At 37.1% G+C, this 15,000-nt stretch overlaps 1 protein-coding gene across 2 annotated transcripts in view; it reads right to left on the reverse strand.

Moving 5' to 3' along the window:
- SASS6 (SAS-6 centriolar assembly protein) overlaps positions 1–15,000 on the reverse strand; it is a 36,970-nt gene that overhangs the window by 17,344 nt on the left and 4,626 nt on the right. The window contains exons 2-11 of one of the 2 annotated variants that reach the window (XM_053592081.1): positions 13,686–13,746; positions 11,724–11,803; positions 11,206–11,310; positions 9,316–9,487; positions 8,600–8,665; positions 7,653–7,772; positions 5,826–6,017; positions 1,190–1,384; positions 995–1,084; positions 739–918 (exon numbers count right to left, since the gene is read on the reverse strand). In XM_053592081.1, coding sequence (XP_053448056.1) covers positions 739–918; positions 995–1,084; positions 1,190–1,384; positions 5,826–6,017; positions 7,653–7,772; positions 8,600–8,665; positions 9,316–9,487; positions 11,206–11,310; positions 11,724–11,803; positions 13,686–13,746 — 1,261 coding nt within the window. The remainder of the gene's footprint in view (positions 1–738; positions 919–994; positions 1,085–1,189; positions 1,385–5,825; positions 6,018–7,652; positions 7,773–8,599; positions 8,666–9,315; positions 9,488–11,205; positions 11,311–11,723; positions 11,804–13,685; positions 13,747–15,000) is intronic. The other variant, XM_053592082.1, reaches the window with a different exon arrangement.

Below are 15,000 nucleotides of genomic sequence, written 5' to 3' on the forward strand. Positions count from 1 at the left end.
ATCGGTTGTTTTGGGGTGTTTGTTTGAGACAGAGTCTCACTTTGTTACCCTCAATATAGTGCTGTGGAGTCACAGCTCACAGCAACCTCAAACTCTTGGGCTAAGTAGTGATTCTCCTGCCTGATCTCCCAAGTAGCTGGGCCTACAGGCGCCCGCCACAACGCCCAGTAATTTTTAGAGATGAGGGTTTCGCTCTGGTCCAGGCTGGTCTCGAACTCGTGAGCTCAGGCAATCCACCTGCCTCAGCCTCCCAGAGTGCTAGGATTACAGGCATGAACCCCCATGCCCAGCCTGTTCTTGTTTGTGAGACAGTGTCTCAACTCTGTCATCCTGCGCAGAGTGCCTGGTATCATAGCTCATAGCAACCTTAAACTCTTGGGCTCAAGTGATTCTCTTGTTTCAGCCTCCCGAGTAGCTGAAACAACACCCAGCTAGCCTGCCACAACACCCAGATAGTTTTTCTATTTTTAGTACAGACAGGGTCTCATTCTTGCTCAGGCTGGTCTCAAACTCCTAAACTCAAGCAATCCAGCCACCTCAGCCTCCCAGGGGGCTAGGATTACAGGCATGAGTCATTGTGTCTGGCCTGAAATAGGTTAACTTCTCTTGAATCTGGAGTCCTTTGTTATTTAAAGAAAAAAATGTCTAAAGCGACTAATATAACAAAGTAGAAATTTTCAAAAATATATCTGAGGAAATAAAATAGCAACAATACAAAAAATATAAAATATTAACTACCTCTTGCTCTTTAAGTCGAAGAGACTGTCCAACATCTTGTAATTCCTTTTGCTCCTTTTGTAATTTTTCCTCCTTCTCAGCCAAGAGCTTTTCCTGCTGAATAGTAACTGTATTCTTCAATTTCAACTTACCCATTAGAGTTTTCAGATCCCCTTGTAACTTCTTGATAATTTCATTTGCCTGTAAAAGAACTCATATGTATATCTCTACATAATCTCTTGAAATACTAATAATCTACTAAATTTTAAAAACAAACCTTTAGAAGTTCTGCTGATAATGATTTTATTGTAGCTTCAAGTTTTCCTAGTTGTACTTGATTTTTCTCCCCATTTTCTTCTAAGGCCACCTGATACATGTTTTTAATACATGAATAATTAGAGTGTGTTTACTTGGGAGAAGCATTGCTTATAAATATGATCATCTATTTCTTTAGGAAAATTTAAAAGTAGACCTTCTGTTCCTGGATTGTATCAAATGCTTCTTTTGTTCTTAAGACAAGCTGGTCCTTATCCTTGATTTCCTGTTCTATAACTGCCACCTTTGTTTGTAGCTGATTAATCTGTTTTTCTTTCTCATGGCATTCAGCATCAAGTGTAGAATTTTCTCTTCGCAAAGAGAGGACTTCTTGCTTAGTTCGTTGTAGCTCCTAGTTGGTAAAAGTAAAAAAAAAAAAAAAGTTGTATCTTACGAAAAAGGGAAGTTGGCTGGTCTAGTTATTCTAATTAAGATCTTTAAAATATCAAAACCATCTTTAATAATTTTAGAGTTCTAATGAATATATTTTCTTTTTTATTTCAGATTAATATGAGTACACAATTACATTACATTGTTTGCATTTGTTGGGTAAAGTCCCTGTTGTAGTTGCGTCCCACACCCAGGAGATGTGCCATATACCTCACATTGTGCCCATTAGGTATGAGCACACCTCTCTCCCCCCACTCCTCCCACCCGCCTCCCTCCAACTTGAATTCAGTTTCTCTCGTGTGGGTGTATATTAATTCATCTACTGACTTTATACATATGTTTTCTTAAAAAATATGAAAGTCTTTGATTATGTATGTTTCATAGATTTGGAATACAATTATAAAATCCACTACTTTTAATTCAGTTATACCAAAGGAATTTAAGACAATCCTGATTTGTGAATAAATTACTACAACTTTAAAAACTTGCAACAAGAATTTTCTGATGTCTCCTCATCCTTGGACAGCCAAGGATGAGAGCCACAATCTTGAGTTAATATTTTTCTCTGTTGCTTCTACCCTGTTTCCCCGAAAATAAGACAGTGTCTTATTTTAAGGTGTGCTCCCAGAGATGCGCTAGGTCTTATTTTCAGGGGATGTCTTATCTTTCCTGTAAGTAAGTCTTATTTTCAGGGAAACAGGGTATTACTGATTCTTTTTTAAGGCCTCATACTGTACAGCTTATAATCTACCTTGTTGATGTAATATATTACAAGTATCTTTCCATGTCAATAAATTGTTAACATAATTGGATTTCCTTTTGGTTCGGTCTCTAAAGCAAAAACAAATGATAATTGTTAATTAAAAATAGATTTTTAAAAATCTAAAATAGATGTCTTCTAAATCAGCTAATATCAACCAAAGGGTGGCTGATTTCACAGAAGTTCTGTATAGAGTATTCCTACGTTTAGCCTTTAACAAAAATTTTAAAAATAATTTTGCAGCATTATAGTATAGTGGTTGTAGGAGCACAGACTCAAACAGAATTTAAAGTCTGGATCGCCTTTTTTTCGGCCGAAGAGGTCATCTTCCAGTAATTCACCAAAATGACAAACACAAAGGCACCTGATACATGTTCTCTAGGCCTTTTAGAAAACATAGAGTTGTTCCTTTGGCCACATATATGCAAATCTACAAGAAAGGTGATATTGGAGACATCAAGGGAATGGTACTGTTCAAAAAGGCATGCCACACAAATGTCACCATGGCAAAACCAGAAGCGTCTACAATGTTACCCAGCATGCTGTTGGCATTGTTGTAAACAAACAAGCTGAGGGCAAGATCCTCGCAAAGAGGATTAATGTTTGTATTGAGCATATTAAGCACTCTAAGAGCCGAGATAGCTTCCTGAAACGTGTGAAGGAAAATGATCAGAAAAAGAAGGAAGCCAAAGAGAAAGGTACCTGGGTTCAACTGAAGCACCAGCCTGCGCCACCCAGAGAAGCCCACTTTGTGAGAACTAACGGAAAAGAGCCTGAGCTCCTGGAACCCATTCCCTATGAATTCATGGCATAATAAGCATATAACATAGCACACAGGAGCACCAGTGGGCCCATGTTTTTAGGTACAAGAACCTATTTATTCCCCATGAGCTCATGGCATAATAAGCATATAACATAGCACACAGGAGCACCAGTGGGCCCATGTTTTTAGGTACAAGAACCTATTTATTCCCCATGAGCTCATGGCATAATATGTGCACAGCATAGCCCACAGGATAACCAATAGTCCCCATGTAACAGTGATACAAGGTGCTGGAACCTATTTCCCACGAATTCAAAAGTCAGTCAACACTTGGTCACATTCAATGGCAAGGCGCCTCCCTGAGCTACTGGAACCTCTTCCCCTGTGAATTCATGGCATGGTAGATACAAATAATAGCATAAAAATGTTTCTTGTTCATTCACTACAAGTGTTTTTTCCCCCCCAAAGAAATATTAAAGCAAATTTTAATGTGTCCTAAAAAAAAATAAATAAATAAAAAATAAAGTCTGGATCTTCTACTGTGTGATCTTTGGAATTACTAAATCTCAGATCCCTCATTTATAAAACAGAAGTGATAGCAAATACTTAATAAATTATTTCCTTTAATCTTCATAAAAATCCTTATATAAATTGCCTTGGATATTGGCTGGCATATAGTAAATAATAAATGAGATCAATTATTATGTTTAGGGCACTAATACTGAAAAAGTATAATTTAACCAGATAATCAATACTCAGAGGCAAAAAACCCAAAATGCCCAGGACTCATTATTTGCAAGTCTTATGCAAATCTCAGAAGATATTTTCATTAGATTATATCAAATCAACATAATGAAGACTGTTTATATACTGGCCTTGAATTTTCAGGGCTGAGATAGTCGCATTATAATGAACCTTGTAAACTACTGATATACCATGAAGTCCGAAATGTTTTACTGACTGGTATGAAGGGTATAAGGAGGAAAAACTGAAAATGCCTACTGTTTATGTCTGATCTAAACATAAAATTGATCAGTTATTAGAGCATCTAAGCATGACAGACTGGTGAAATGGAGGTAGAAGTCTTATGACCTGGAATAACTTTGGTGATCTTACTATTTAAACATGATAGACTTTAAAATTTCTTGGTTGCGTTCTGTCAGTAATATTAATCAGGGGCAGGGCTAGAACTGAGTGAACACCCCCGAGCCTCCATCAAGTGCCCGAGGTTGTCAGGCCTCACCTCCCCCCGCTAGACAGAGGCAGAGCGCAGCGGCCTGGCTGAGCAGAAATAGATTTCCTTGTAATTCAGGCAGGTGCAAACCTCTGGAGTATCTGTTCACTAGAGGCAACTGAGTCACAGCCCTGCAGGGCTATCAGTGACTGGGTGTGACAGAGGTGCAAGGTGAGGAAGCAGGCATCAACCTTCCCAGACTGATCTATTTGCTGGGTGGGTCCTCCTGACTCCACGGAGCACAGGAGCAAGCCATATCTGAGTAGTCACCAGACCCCTGCGATCCAGTTGCCAAAGACCTTTTAAACCAGGCATCCTCAAACTTTTTAAACAGGGGGCCAATTCACTGTCACTCAGACCAGAGGGCCAGACTATAGTTAAAAAAAAACACTATGAACAAATTCCTATGCACACTGCACATATCTTATTTTGAAGCAAAAAACAAAACGGGAACAAATACAATTCACAACGCTTCATGTGGCCCGCGGGCCGGAGTTTGAGGACGCCTGTTTTAAACTCTCCCACCTGAGACAGGTGCTGACTGAGACAACTGATTTGGACCTTTTGAACTGAGCCCATTGCCTGGGGACTATTCAGGTGGTGCCCTGGGTGTGTGGTTGTAGGAAGGTTTGATTTTCCTTTTCCAATGGTTGCCTGTGGGGGGCGCGGTGACTTAATTGCTGGTATTTCTCCACAGCTGAGACTTCAAGCCAGCCTCACTAGGGTGGAACAGAGACCAGCTGAAAACAAGACAGAACCACTTAGCCCCACCATGCCAAACAAGTCCCCAGTTTCTCAGGCCATAGCACCGTACGGATCCTCGACAAAGCTCCAGGAGAAAAATCAAATGGTGTAAAACAATCATGGGGCGGAATCAGTGGAAAAACTCTGGTAACATGAATAACCAGAATAGATCAACCCTCCCAAGGAAAGATATGGCAGATGTAACTGAAGATCCCATTCATAAACAGCTGGCTGAGATGTCAGAAATCGAATTCAGAATTTTTTTTTTTTTTTTTTTTTTTTTTGAGACAACAGTCTTAAGCTCACAGCAACCTCAAACTCTGGGCTTAAGCAATTCTCTTGCCTCAGCCTCCCAAGTAGCTGGGACTACAGGCGCCCACCACAACACCCGGCTATTTTCTTTTTGTTGTAGCTGTCAATGATGTCTGGCAGACCCGGCCTGGAGTGGAACCCATCAGCTCAGGTGTACGTGGTTGGCGCCCTAGCCACTGAGCTACAGGCACCAAGCCTACTATTATTATTCTTATTACTGGATATGTTGAGTTGGCTGAGGGAAAATATCAGCCCTGTCAACTTTGACACTAAGAGACAAATGCCACACTAATATTAAAAATACACACAAGAATCTGAGAGCTGTGTCAGTAAGCTGATTTCTTAAAACTCTAACTGAAAATATCCAAGTTCACCTCAGTTCTGTTCTAAATTAGCCTTTTTATAAAATTTTAGACTCTCAATTTTCTATGCAGTATCTGAACTGATTACCCTAACACCACAAGAGAACTGCGTGGAGCGTCCAGAAGACCACCACCCACATAAGCAATAAAGTAATCTAACTAAAATAAAGTGACCAAAATAAAGCATTCTTTTAAATTGGATGGAACAATACCCACAACATTCAATACCTCTTCAACACCAGAAAGTTTTGCTTTAAGTTCTCTAATAGTGGAGTCTCCTTTATATTTCCTCTCAGTCAGGTCTTTATTAGCTGCCTCTAACTCAGACAGTCTGTTTTGTAGCTGGTGGATGTTCTGTTGATGGAGAATTTCTAAATCTTTTTTCTGTTGCTCATGCTGCTGTTGATATTGAACCTGTGCCTATTATATAATAAAAATACAGTACAAAAGTTCAAAGAAAAAAATTCAGAAATAAAAATACAAAAAGATTAGGGAAAATATTATAATTTATTCTTTATAATTATTAGATTTCTCTGTTTCGAAAGGGTCTATTTTCAATTATGAATTTCATGAAAGAGAAAGCAATGTCAACAAGGGCAAATTTACCACCATGACCTTATTCATCACTTCTGCTTCTCCTAAAACCATGTATATTTAGAAGTAATACTCTTCAAGTTAAAGAATGACATGTAATTGGGTGGCGCCTGTGGCTCAGTCGGTAAGGCGCCGGCCCCATATACCCAGGGTGGCGGGTTCAAACCCAGCCCCGGCCAAACTGCAACCAAAAAATAGCCGGGCGTTGTGGCGGGCGCCTGTAGTCCCAGCTACTTGGGAGGCTGAGGCAAGAGAATCGCTTAAGCCCAGGAATTGGAGGTTGCTGTGAGCTGTGTGAGGCCACGGCACTCTACCGAGGGCCATAAAGTGAGACTCTGTCTCTACAAAAAAAAAAAAAAAAAAGAATGACATGTAATTAAGTAAAAAAACAAAGCAAAACTAGAAAATAGTACATATAGTATGAATCTACTTGTGTTAAAAAAAAAAAATGAATGGGTCCATAGACCTTTCAGTTCTTGTTTTAAACACAATTATAGTGTTTCAGTTTTTTATAATTGGTATACATATATATGTTCCATAATGGAAAAACACCTAAAAGTATAAAATCTACAAGTTTTGTTTTGTTTCTTTTTTTTTTTTTGTAGAGACAGAGTCTCACTTTATGGCCCTCGGTAGAGTGCCGTGGACTCACATAGCTCACAGCAACCTCCAGCTCCTGGGCTTAAGCGATTCTCTTGCCTCAGCCTCCCGAGCAGCTGGGACTACAGGCGCCTGCCACAATGCCCGGCTATTTTTTTTTTTTTTTTTGGTTGCAGTTTGGCTAGGGCCGGGTTTGAACCCGCCACCCTCGGTATATGGGGCCGGCGCCCTACCGACTGAGCCACGGGCGCCGCCCTAAAATCTACAAGTTTTGTTCATTAGGCCAATCTCATACTTATTTGTCACATTTTACCAACCATACAATTTGAACATGATCATAACTGTGCCTATCTCTAGTGCCTATCTAAATCATCCACAAACCTATCTTAATAATTTGTTAATGAAACCAAAACCTTATATGCGTATATAGACTTATATATCTATGTAAATCATACAATATAAAATTATAATTATTTAAGTTCATAAATGAATATTATAAATTACATGTTATTCACATACACATAGATAAAAGCCTAGAAAACACATGAAAATGTTTATTGAAAGACTATACTTTTTGGGATCATTTCTATAGTACATTATCAGGTAAGTTTCTCTACTACAATCTAGAAAAGTTTCTTTTACTGTACATCTCTAGGTTGAACATGTAGAAAAGTAAATGCTAAAAAAAAAAGATGTTTATCTCTTGAATACTAAGACCTTGAAAAAGAGACTTTCAATTTTTATTTTATATACTTCCATAATGTCTGAAAAATTTAAAACAAGAATGTATCACTTTTATAGTTAATAAAATGGCTAAAATGAATAAAAAAACATTTTTTCAGTTTCCTTTAATGATCTCACCTGTAAGGCTTTTTCCTTCTCATTTGTTAGTTCCTGAGAGTGCTTATTTGTCAATGCTGCTGTGTGTGATGCCCATTCATTTCGTAACTTATCTAATTCCTGGATTTTTTCTGATAATGTCTATAATAGAGTTCAATATAAAATATTATGACAGTCTCCTAAATATGTTATACTTTTGATTATTACATGGCAATACTTACAAGGATATTAAAGAAAATGAAATTACACCTCTTCAGGACATACTCAAAGCCTTTTCCTATACAGATTTTAGAATTTGAGAAAATCAAGATTAGAATAAATGCAATCTTAGGTCAAGCTTAACTATCTTTAAGCTTTTAATTAAATCAGACTCTTTACCACCCAGTCCTCTCCTCCAACCCAGGGTGGAGCAAGTCAGTTACAAGGAGTAGTTTACCTATTATACATGAAACCCATTAACTCAGTCCCCAAAGGGGCCACGTTTTACAGGGAAATCTTCAGCTTCTTGTCAGATACTGTGGCCCACAATTTCAAGGACTAGGAGGAGAAATATGGTAGCTAGGACTGAAATGATGCTAAGCCTATCAGAGGAATTAATTCTAAACATAAAAGAAGAAAGGAACCAGGTTTAGAAGACAGGAACCAAAAAGACCTTTGAGGATGGAGGAATGAGGTTAGGTAGAAAACTAATATATGGCAGACACTATACATTGTCTTATTTACTGAAGACTCGGAGAGAACATGTCATCTATCGAAGATAACAGAAATGTTTGGGTAGAATAAAACACCTAAAAGAAAAACCGTCAGATTAACATAAGTAACTGCTAAGTAGATGGTGGTAAAAAGGAGAGGAAATTCAACAGTGGCATGTTTTTAAGAAAATTACAAAAAAGCTTGGAAATGAGTTAAGAAGCAAGTCAGAAACATGTCTGGATGACTTAAAAAGAAAAAAAAAAATCTTCAATTACCTTCTGTGTGAAGTTCAGTTGTCCAGTTACATCATCTAGTGATTGTGTCAATGATAATTTTTCTTCCTGTTTATAAAAATAGTAAAATGCAGTTTACAATTTAATCTTCTGTAGCTATGCTACTCAAAGTGTAGCAAGTACAGCATCAGCATGATCCTAGATTCTGCTCGTTAGAAACGCAGAATCTCAGGCTCCATCTCAGATCTTCTAAACCAGAATTTGCATTTTAACAAGGTCCCCAGATAATCTCTGTACCGTTAAAGTTTGAGACGCCCTGATCTACAGCATTTGAGTAGAAAGACTTTCTAAAACTCTTAAGCAGCATGTCTACCATCGTTTCCTTATGCCATGTACCTTATGTAGCACTTCGTAATTTTCAAGACACTTTCATATATTTTATGTCATTTAAGACGGGCTAGATAGGGTAGGTATTTCCATACATATCTACCAGTTGATGAAACTATGAGATGAGAGTTTAAGTGAGCTGCCCAGAGTCACAGAAAATTAGTAAAAATTCTGGTACCTAAGTTTCCCAATTCTTGGTCCAATTCAATACTTGTTATGCTTTAACTAAATAAAAAAATAATAAAATAAATTCATTACACGTTAAAAACTTTATTTAGAAAACAAAATCTTACAGCAATGTAGCTCTTCAGTGATGTAGTAAAGACATTTGTTACTTATTTTAAAAGAATAAACTTAAATTTAAATCTTACCTTGCTACATTTCAAACAGTCTGCTAGAAATTTCTTTATCTCCACATCATTTCCAGGTAAAAGTTTTAGCGAGAGGTGTGTAAGATGCTTAAAAGGATTTGTTTCTACCACATTTAAAAATACAGGTGAGTTATCCAAAATAGCTGCTGGAGAAACTAACTGTAGCAAAAACCTTTGAAAAGAAAATGTTACATTACAACACTCTTATATGACATTGTGAAACTCTCTTCATTGAATCATAAATTTCTTCCTCTACTTAGAAAAATCAGAAAAAAGCACATGTTGAAATCCTAAGGGCGGGGGTTGAGGGAGCAGCCCCTGTGGCTCAGTGAATAGGACGCTGGCCCCATATACCGAGGGTGGCAGGTTCAAACCTGACCCCAGCCAAACCGCAACAATAATAACAAAAAAAAAAGCCAGGCATTGGTCCCAGCTGCTTGGGAGGCTGAGGCAAGAGAATCACTTAAGCCCAAGAGTTTGAAGTTGCAGTAGATACCATTGCAATCTACCCAGGATGACATGATGAGACTGTCTCGAAAAAAAAAAAAAAAAACCAAACCTCATCAAACACTACAGAAGTAACTGGAATACAAATTCCTTAACTCTAAAAATGGACCATTTAAAAGCAAAAATTAAGCATTTGCCTTTTCTTACATGAATTGTTGGAGTAATAAAATAGCCCTAATTGAGGAAAGTTCTTCTTTATAGAAGAATTATACTTAATATGAAAATGTATACTTAGAAAGGCATATTTTAAATTTTATTTTATTATTTATTTATTTTTATTTATTTAGAGTCAAGGTCTCACTCTGTCACCTAAGCTGAAGTGCAATGGATCACTGGAGCCTTGAACTTCTGTGCTCAAAAGATTCTCCTTAGCTCAGCCTCCCATCTAGCTGGGACTACAGGCATGCGCCACCACACCCAGCTTAGGAAAGCATCATTTTGTAGTTCCTAACGAAATAAATGATTCAACAACAATCATGAAACCAATAAATTGGTTGGTTGATGATAAACTTTACAATGCTAGGATAAGGCACCATACACATACAAAATCTTACTCTTCTTTTCCCAGACCATTATAGAAACATATCATTATAATAACAGATAATTCACTTTTTTTTTTTTTGAGACAGAGTCTCTGTTCCCTAGGCTAGAATGCCTGTAGCATCAGCCTAGCTCACAGCAACTTCAAACTCCTGGATTCCACCAATCCTCCTGTCTCAGCCTCCTGAGCAGTCGGGACTTATAGGCACCTGCTATGATGTCCAGTTAATTTTTCTATTTTTAGTAGAGATGCGGTCTTGCTCTTGTTCAGGCTGGTTTTGAACTCCTGAGCTCAAGCGATCCACCCACCTCAGCCTCCCAGAGTGCTAGGATTATAGACATGAGCCACAGCACCTGGTCAAAACAGATACTTTTCTTTTTTTTTTTTTTTTTTTAGAGACAGAGTTTCACTTTATCACCCTCGGTAGGGTGCCATGGCATCACAGCTCACAGCAACCTCCAACTCCTGGGTTTAGGCGATTCTCTTGCCTCAGCCTCCCAAGTAGCTGGGACTACAGGCGCCTGCCACAATGCCCGGCTATTTTTTTGTTGCAATTTGGCCGGGGCTGGGTTTGAACCCACCACCCTTGGTATATGGGGCCGGCACCCTACTCACTGAGCCATGGGCGCCGCCCCAAAACAGATACTTTTCAAAACATGAAAATTAAGGTGTATTTCTGATTTTAATCAAGATTTCTTAAAGATTGAGATTTCACAGAGCCATCATCCCAGTTTTAAAAATAAGGTTACTTATAATGGATGGAAAATATTTTGCCATCAACTTGTCTTTTGAAGAACCTATCTTGAAAGAAGTTTAAAACGTGGTGCTCTCATGTGACTTACCTTGGAATTTCTTTGGCGTATTCCTGAGTACACTGCTGAAGAAGATCTATAAATTTTTGTGGGAAAGCTAAGAAGTCTACCAGAAGACCTTGCTGGAATTTTAAACTACACAGAAAACAAAAAAATAAATTTTTTTAAATGTAATTATTGTTTGTAATTATAATCAACTCTCTGGAAGATTGTTTTGTTACTTACTGAACATCTATTATAATCAAGAACTAAACTAGGGAACTTTCATTTTTATCAAAATTTATTCAATCAAAAGAAAAAGGTCAACAAATTTAGCTAAAGCTCCAAATTCCTGAGTTGCTGTAAGCAGATAATCCATATTTTCAAAAATACCCTAAATAATTATAATTACTCTAAATAATAATAATACAAATAGTCCAATATCCTGAAAATAACTAACAGTTCCAAATACATATGTGTTTCAAAGAGAACAATACCAACACATTCATAAAACTTAGAAACTTATTTATTCCTAGATTAAATATAAGGTGAGAAAAAAAAGGAGTTACCTTTGAAAATCTTCTTCAGATATAACAAGATTATATAGAAAAAATGGATCCGTGTCATCAGTCAAACGGATAACTAAGTCCTAAAAGAAAGTTTGTTGTTTTTTAATGTCTTCAGCAGATTTGACATTTAGAGTAAATTCTTCTTGGGAGTAAAGTGATCCAATAACATCAATGTATCACAGCTATACTTCAGATAGTTAGTTTTCTGGTGCTGCTGGTTTTTTATTAGCCTTCAGAGAACTAGAATCTTAAATAGGGGTAGACATTCTGCTCCTTGACAGCCACATGAAGGTCTATAAAAGTTAATTAAATGCTAAGAGTTAAAAGTTTAGGAATATCGTCCTATCAGAAGCTTAGGAAAATTCAGGCCCACCCCTTGCTGACACAATGACGAAAATATTCCTTATGTACAAACATACTATTCAATTATACTTTCAGTTTCCTTCAAGTTAACTGGTCTAGTATTTCAAAAGTGGCAAATATAGCAGAACTGATATATAATCATCCACCCTAGAAAAAGAAGGAGCTTTTGTCCCAGGCACAGGACAGGGTATCGGATAACAAGTTGTCAGGGCTTCTTCTGAAGGGCCTGTTCTCTCCTACTCCAGGTGGCCGTTCATGTGGAATCCCATCTGTTTTTAGTCTCAAATGAAGCAGGTACCTTTCACAAAAGCCAGTTTCCATGTAGTTAAATTTATAGCATGGCAGATCATCATAGCAGCTGAAGTTGGCAAAAAGTGCACCGAAATTATGTAGTTAGAGAATACTGGTGAAAGGAAACAGGGTATAGCTACAAGATGATGTAAGACTAATAAAGAACTCAGCACTCAGGGTAAAAACAAGCATGAAAAATAATCTTCTCATGGCTAAAGAGGAACTGGTAAGGTCCTAAAAAAATTTAGACAACTTATGAGCTGGAAAATGAAGAGGTACAACAGACATGAGTAATAACATATAAGAAATATGATCTATAATCTCTACCTGGGGAAATTAGCAATCTGGGCATTTGCCTCAAAATGCCTTGTGTTGAGCACCCTTCTATTTAAGTACTTCTTGAAATTCACCCCAGGATGCCATTTAAAAAACTGAAGCTACTGCTAATACTACTCGGTCCTTGGATGTGTTCAGGGAAACTATGACTGAGAAATCAGATGCTGTTATTTCTTATCCTCTACTCTATATCCTTAGTTTAGTTCATGACTCAAACTTTAGAAGATCATATAGGACTGATGCTTTAAATGCCTCCCTTCAAAAGGTAAAACATTCAAGAAAATCTCCCTTCAGTACTGCAATTTATTCTATTTTCACATTTATACCATGAAATGCTAATTCTATAAAGCAGCAATATATTCCAGCATGTTGTTTTTGAGATGGGGTCTTGCTGTGGTTTTGAACTCCTGGCTTCCAGTGATCCTCCTGCCTCAGCCTCCCACAGAGCTGGGATTATAGGTGGGAACCACCACACGCGGCTCCTTTAGCAACTTTTAAGTTCACTGAGCACCTAAGGAGACTATCACCCCAATTTCTTCTTGTATGCTTCATATATGTGGTACAATTATCTTTTAATTGTTGTCTGAACAAATTCTACCACCCTAGATTTGCAATATTCACAAGATGGCCTAAAATTATAAAGCAAGATGGATAAAACAAAAGATCTTACATTCTTTTCTTTTTTTTTTTTTTGAGATAAGACAAGGTTTTATTCTCTCACCAGGGCTACAGGCACACACGGCCATGCCTAGCTAATTTCTCTATTTTTTTTGTAGAGACCAGGGTCTTACTGATGCTCAAGCTGGTCTCAAACTCCTGGCCTTAACCAATCCCCTCATCTTGGCTTCCTCTCAAAGTGCTAGGATTACACGCATGAGCCCACGTCTAGCCAGATTTCATACTCTTAAAGAACAAAAATACTTATCTATAATGTACTGAAATTAACATATTTCAAAAAAAATAAATACCAACCTTTCTGTGAACTGGATTGGAAACTGATTGCAGTTCAATGCTCACTCTAACACTTACTCTCCTATATGAAAAGATACATCCAGCCATCAGAAACAGTCACACGAAATGAGTTATCATAATAATTTGCACTAACTAAAATTTTCAGTCTTAAACTACTAGACTTTCCACAGGTGTTCTCTAACTTACCAAGTGATGTTTAGAAAGCACATTGGATTTGAAGTTTAAGTTCTAGTTTTTCCACTAGTAACCTAATAGTCTTTAACCTAAGGCCAAAGTGTCCTTATCTGTAAAATCGGGATGTTATGAGGATTAAACAAGATAAACAACGTGGCGTACCTAGTGCTGGCCTGGTATACAACCTTACTGCCCTGCTTAATTCTGTGATGCCTCAGACTTTGAAGATCATATGGGACTAAATAACACCTACTTAAAAAAAAAAAGTGAACAGAATCTGTTCAATTTTAAGTTATTCTTCTAAAGATTTGTTTTAAATCTTTTCCATTTTTTTTTTACTATCTACTAGAGAAGAGTATAAACATAGCAACTATTGACAGAAAAACTTAGAAACAATTGACCAAGACTAGATTCTATGGTTTAGATTTTTTAATATTCTAATCTGTAATTTTGTATTAGTTTAAATGTGTCCTATTACTTAAATTTCTTATTGAACATATGATTGTATGCTAAATCTTACTCATATGATGAGGTTAAATTTTACCATAACGTGTATCGATTATCTGGAAAGGAACAAGCAGTACTGGTCTACATCACAAAGATAGGAAGAACTAGCTTAAAAACAAGAGAATATGCTGTTTCTCTTATTTTAGCATCTAGAGCGATGATTTTCAACTGGCATGCCGAGACACTCTGGTGTGCTGTGGAGGATTTTAGGTGGGCTATGAAAAGTTTTAAACACCAATAATTAAATTATTTTTGAAAGAAGTTCAAAACACATTAAGTATATTCTTTTTTTAACTGTCTTTTTGATCAGCACAATTTAAGTGTGTGTCCATTTAACTACAGATTCAAGTGTGCAGTGAAATAAAAAGGTTTGAAAAATACTGATCTAAAGCAATGTATGTGAAATAGATTAGTCTTACTCCAGTTCCACTTAAATTAAGCAGAAAAACTTTAAGTTTTACAACTCTTCAATTTCCTAATCTGTAAAATAAGTGAATTCAATCAGGCTTGTGAAAGCCCTATAACATCATTATGTTTGGTTTTGATCTTTTGAAGTTTTTCCTTGTTTATACAGACATAGTGGTATACTGCAATTCATACCTAAGTTTATATGGTGCTTCACAGTTTTAAAATC

The sequence above is a fragment of the Nycticebus coucang genome, chromosome 5, assembly GCF_027406575.1.
Source record: "Nycticebus coucang isolate mNycCou1 chromosome 5, mNycCou1.pri, whole genome shotgun sequence".
Lineage (NCBI taxonomy): Eukaryota > Metazoa > Chordata > Mammalia > Primates > Lorisidae > Nycticebus > Nycticebus coucang.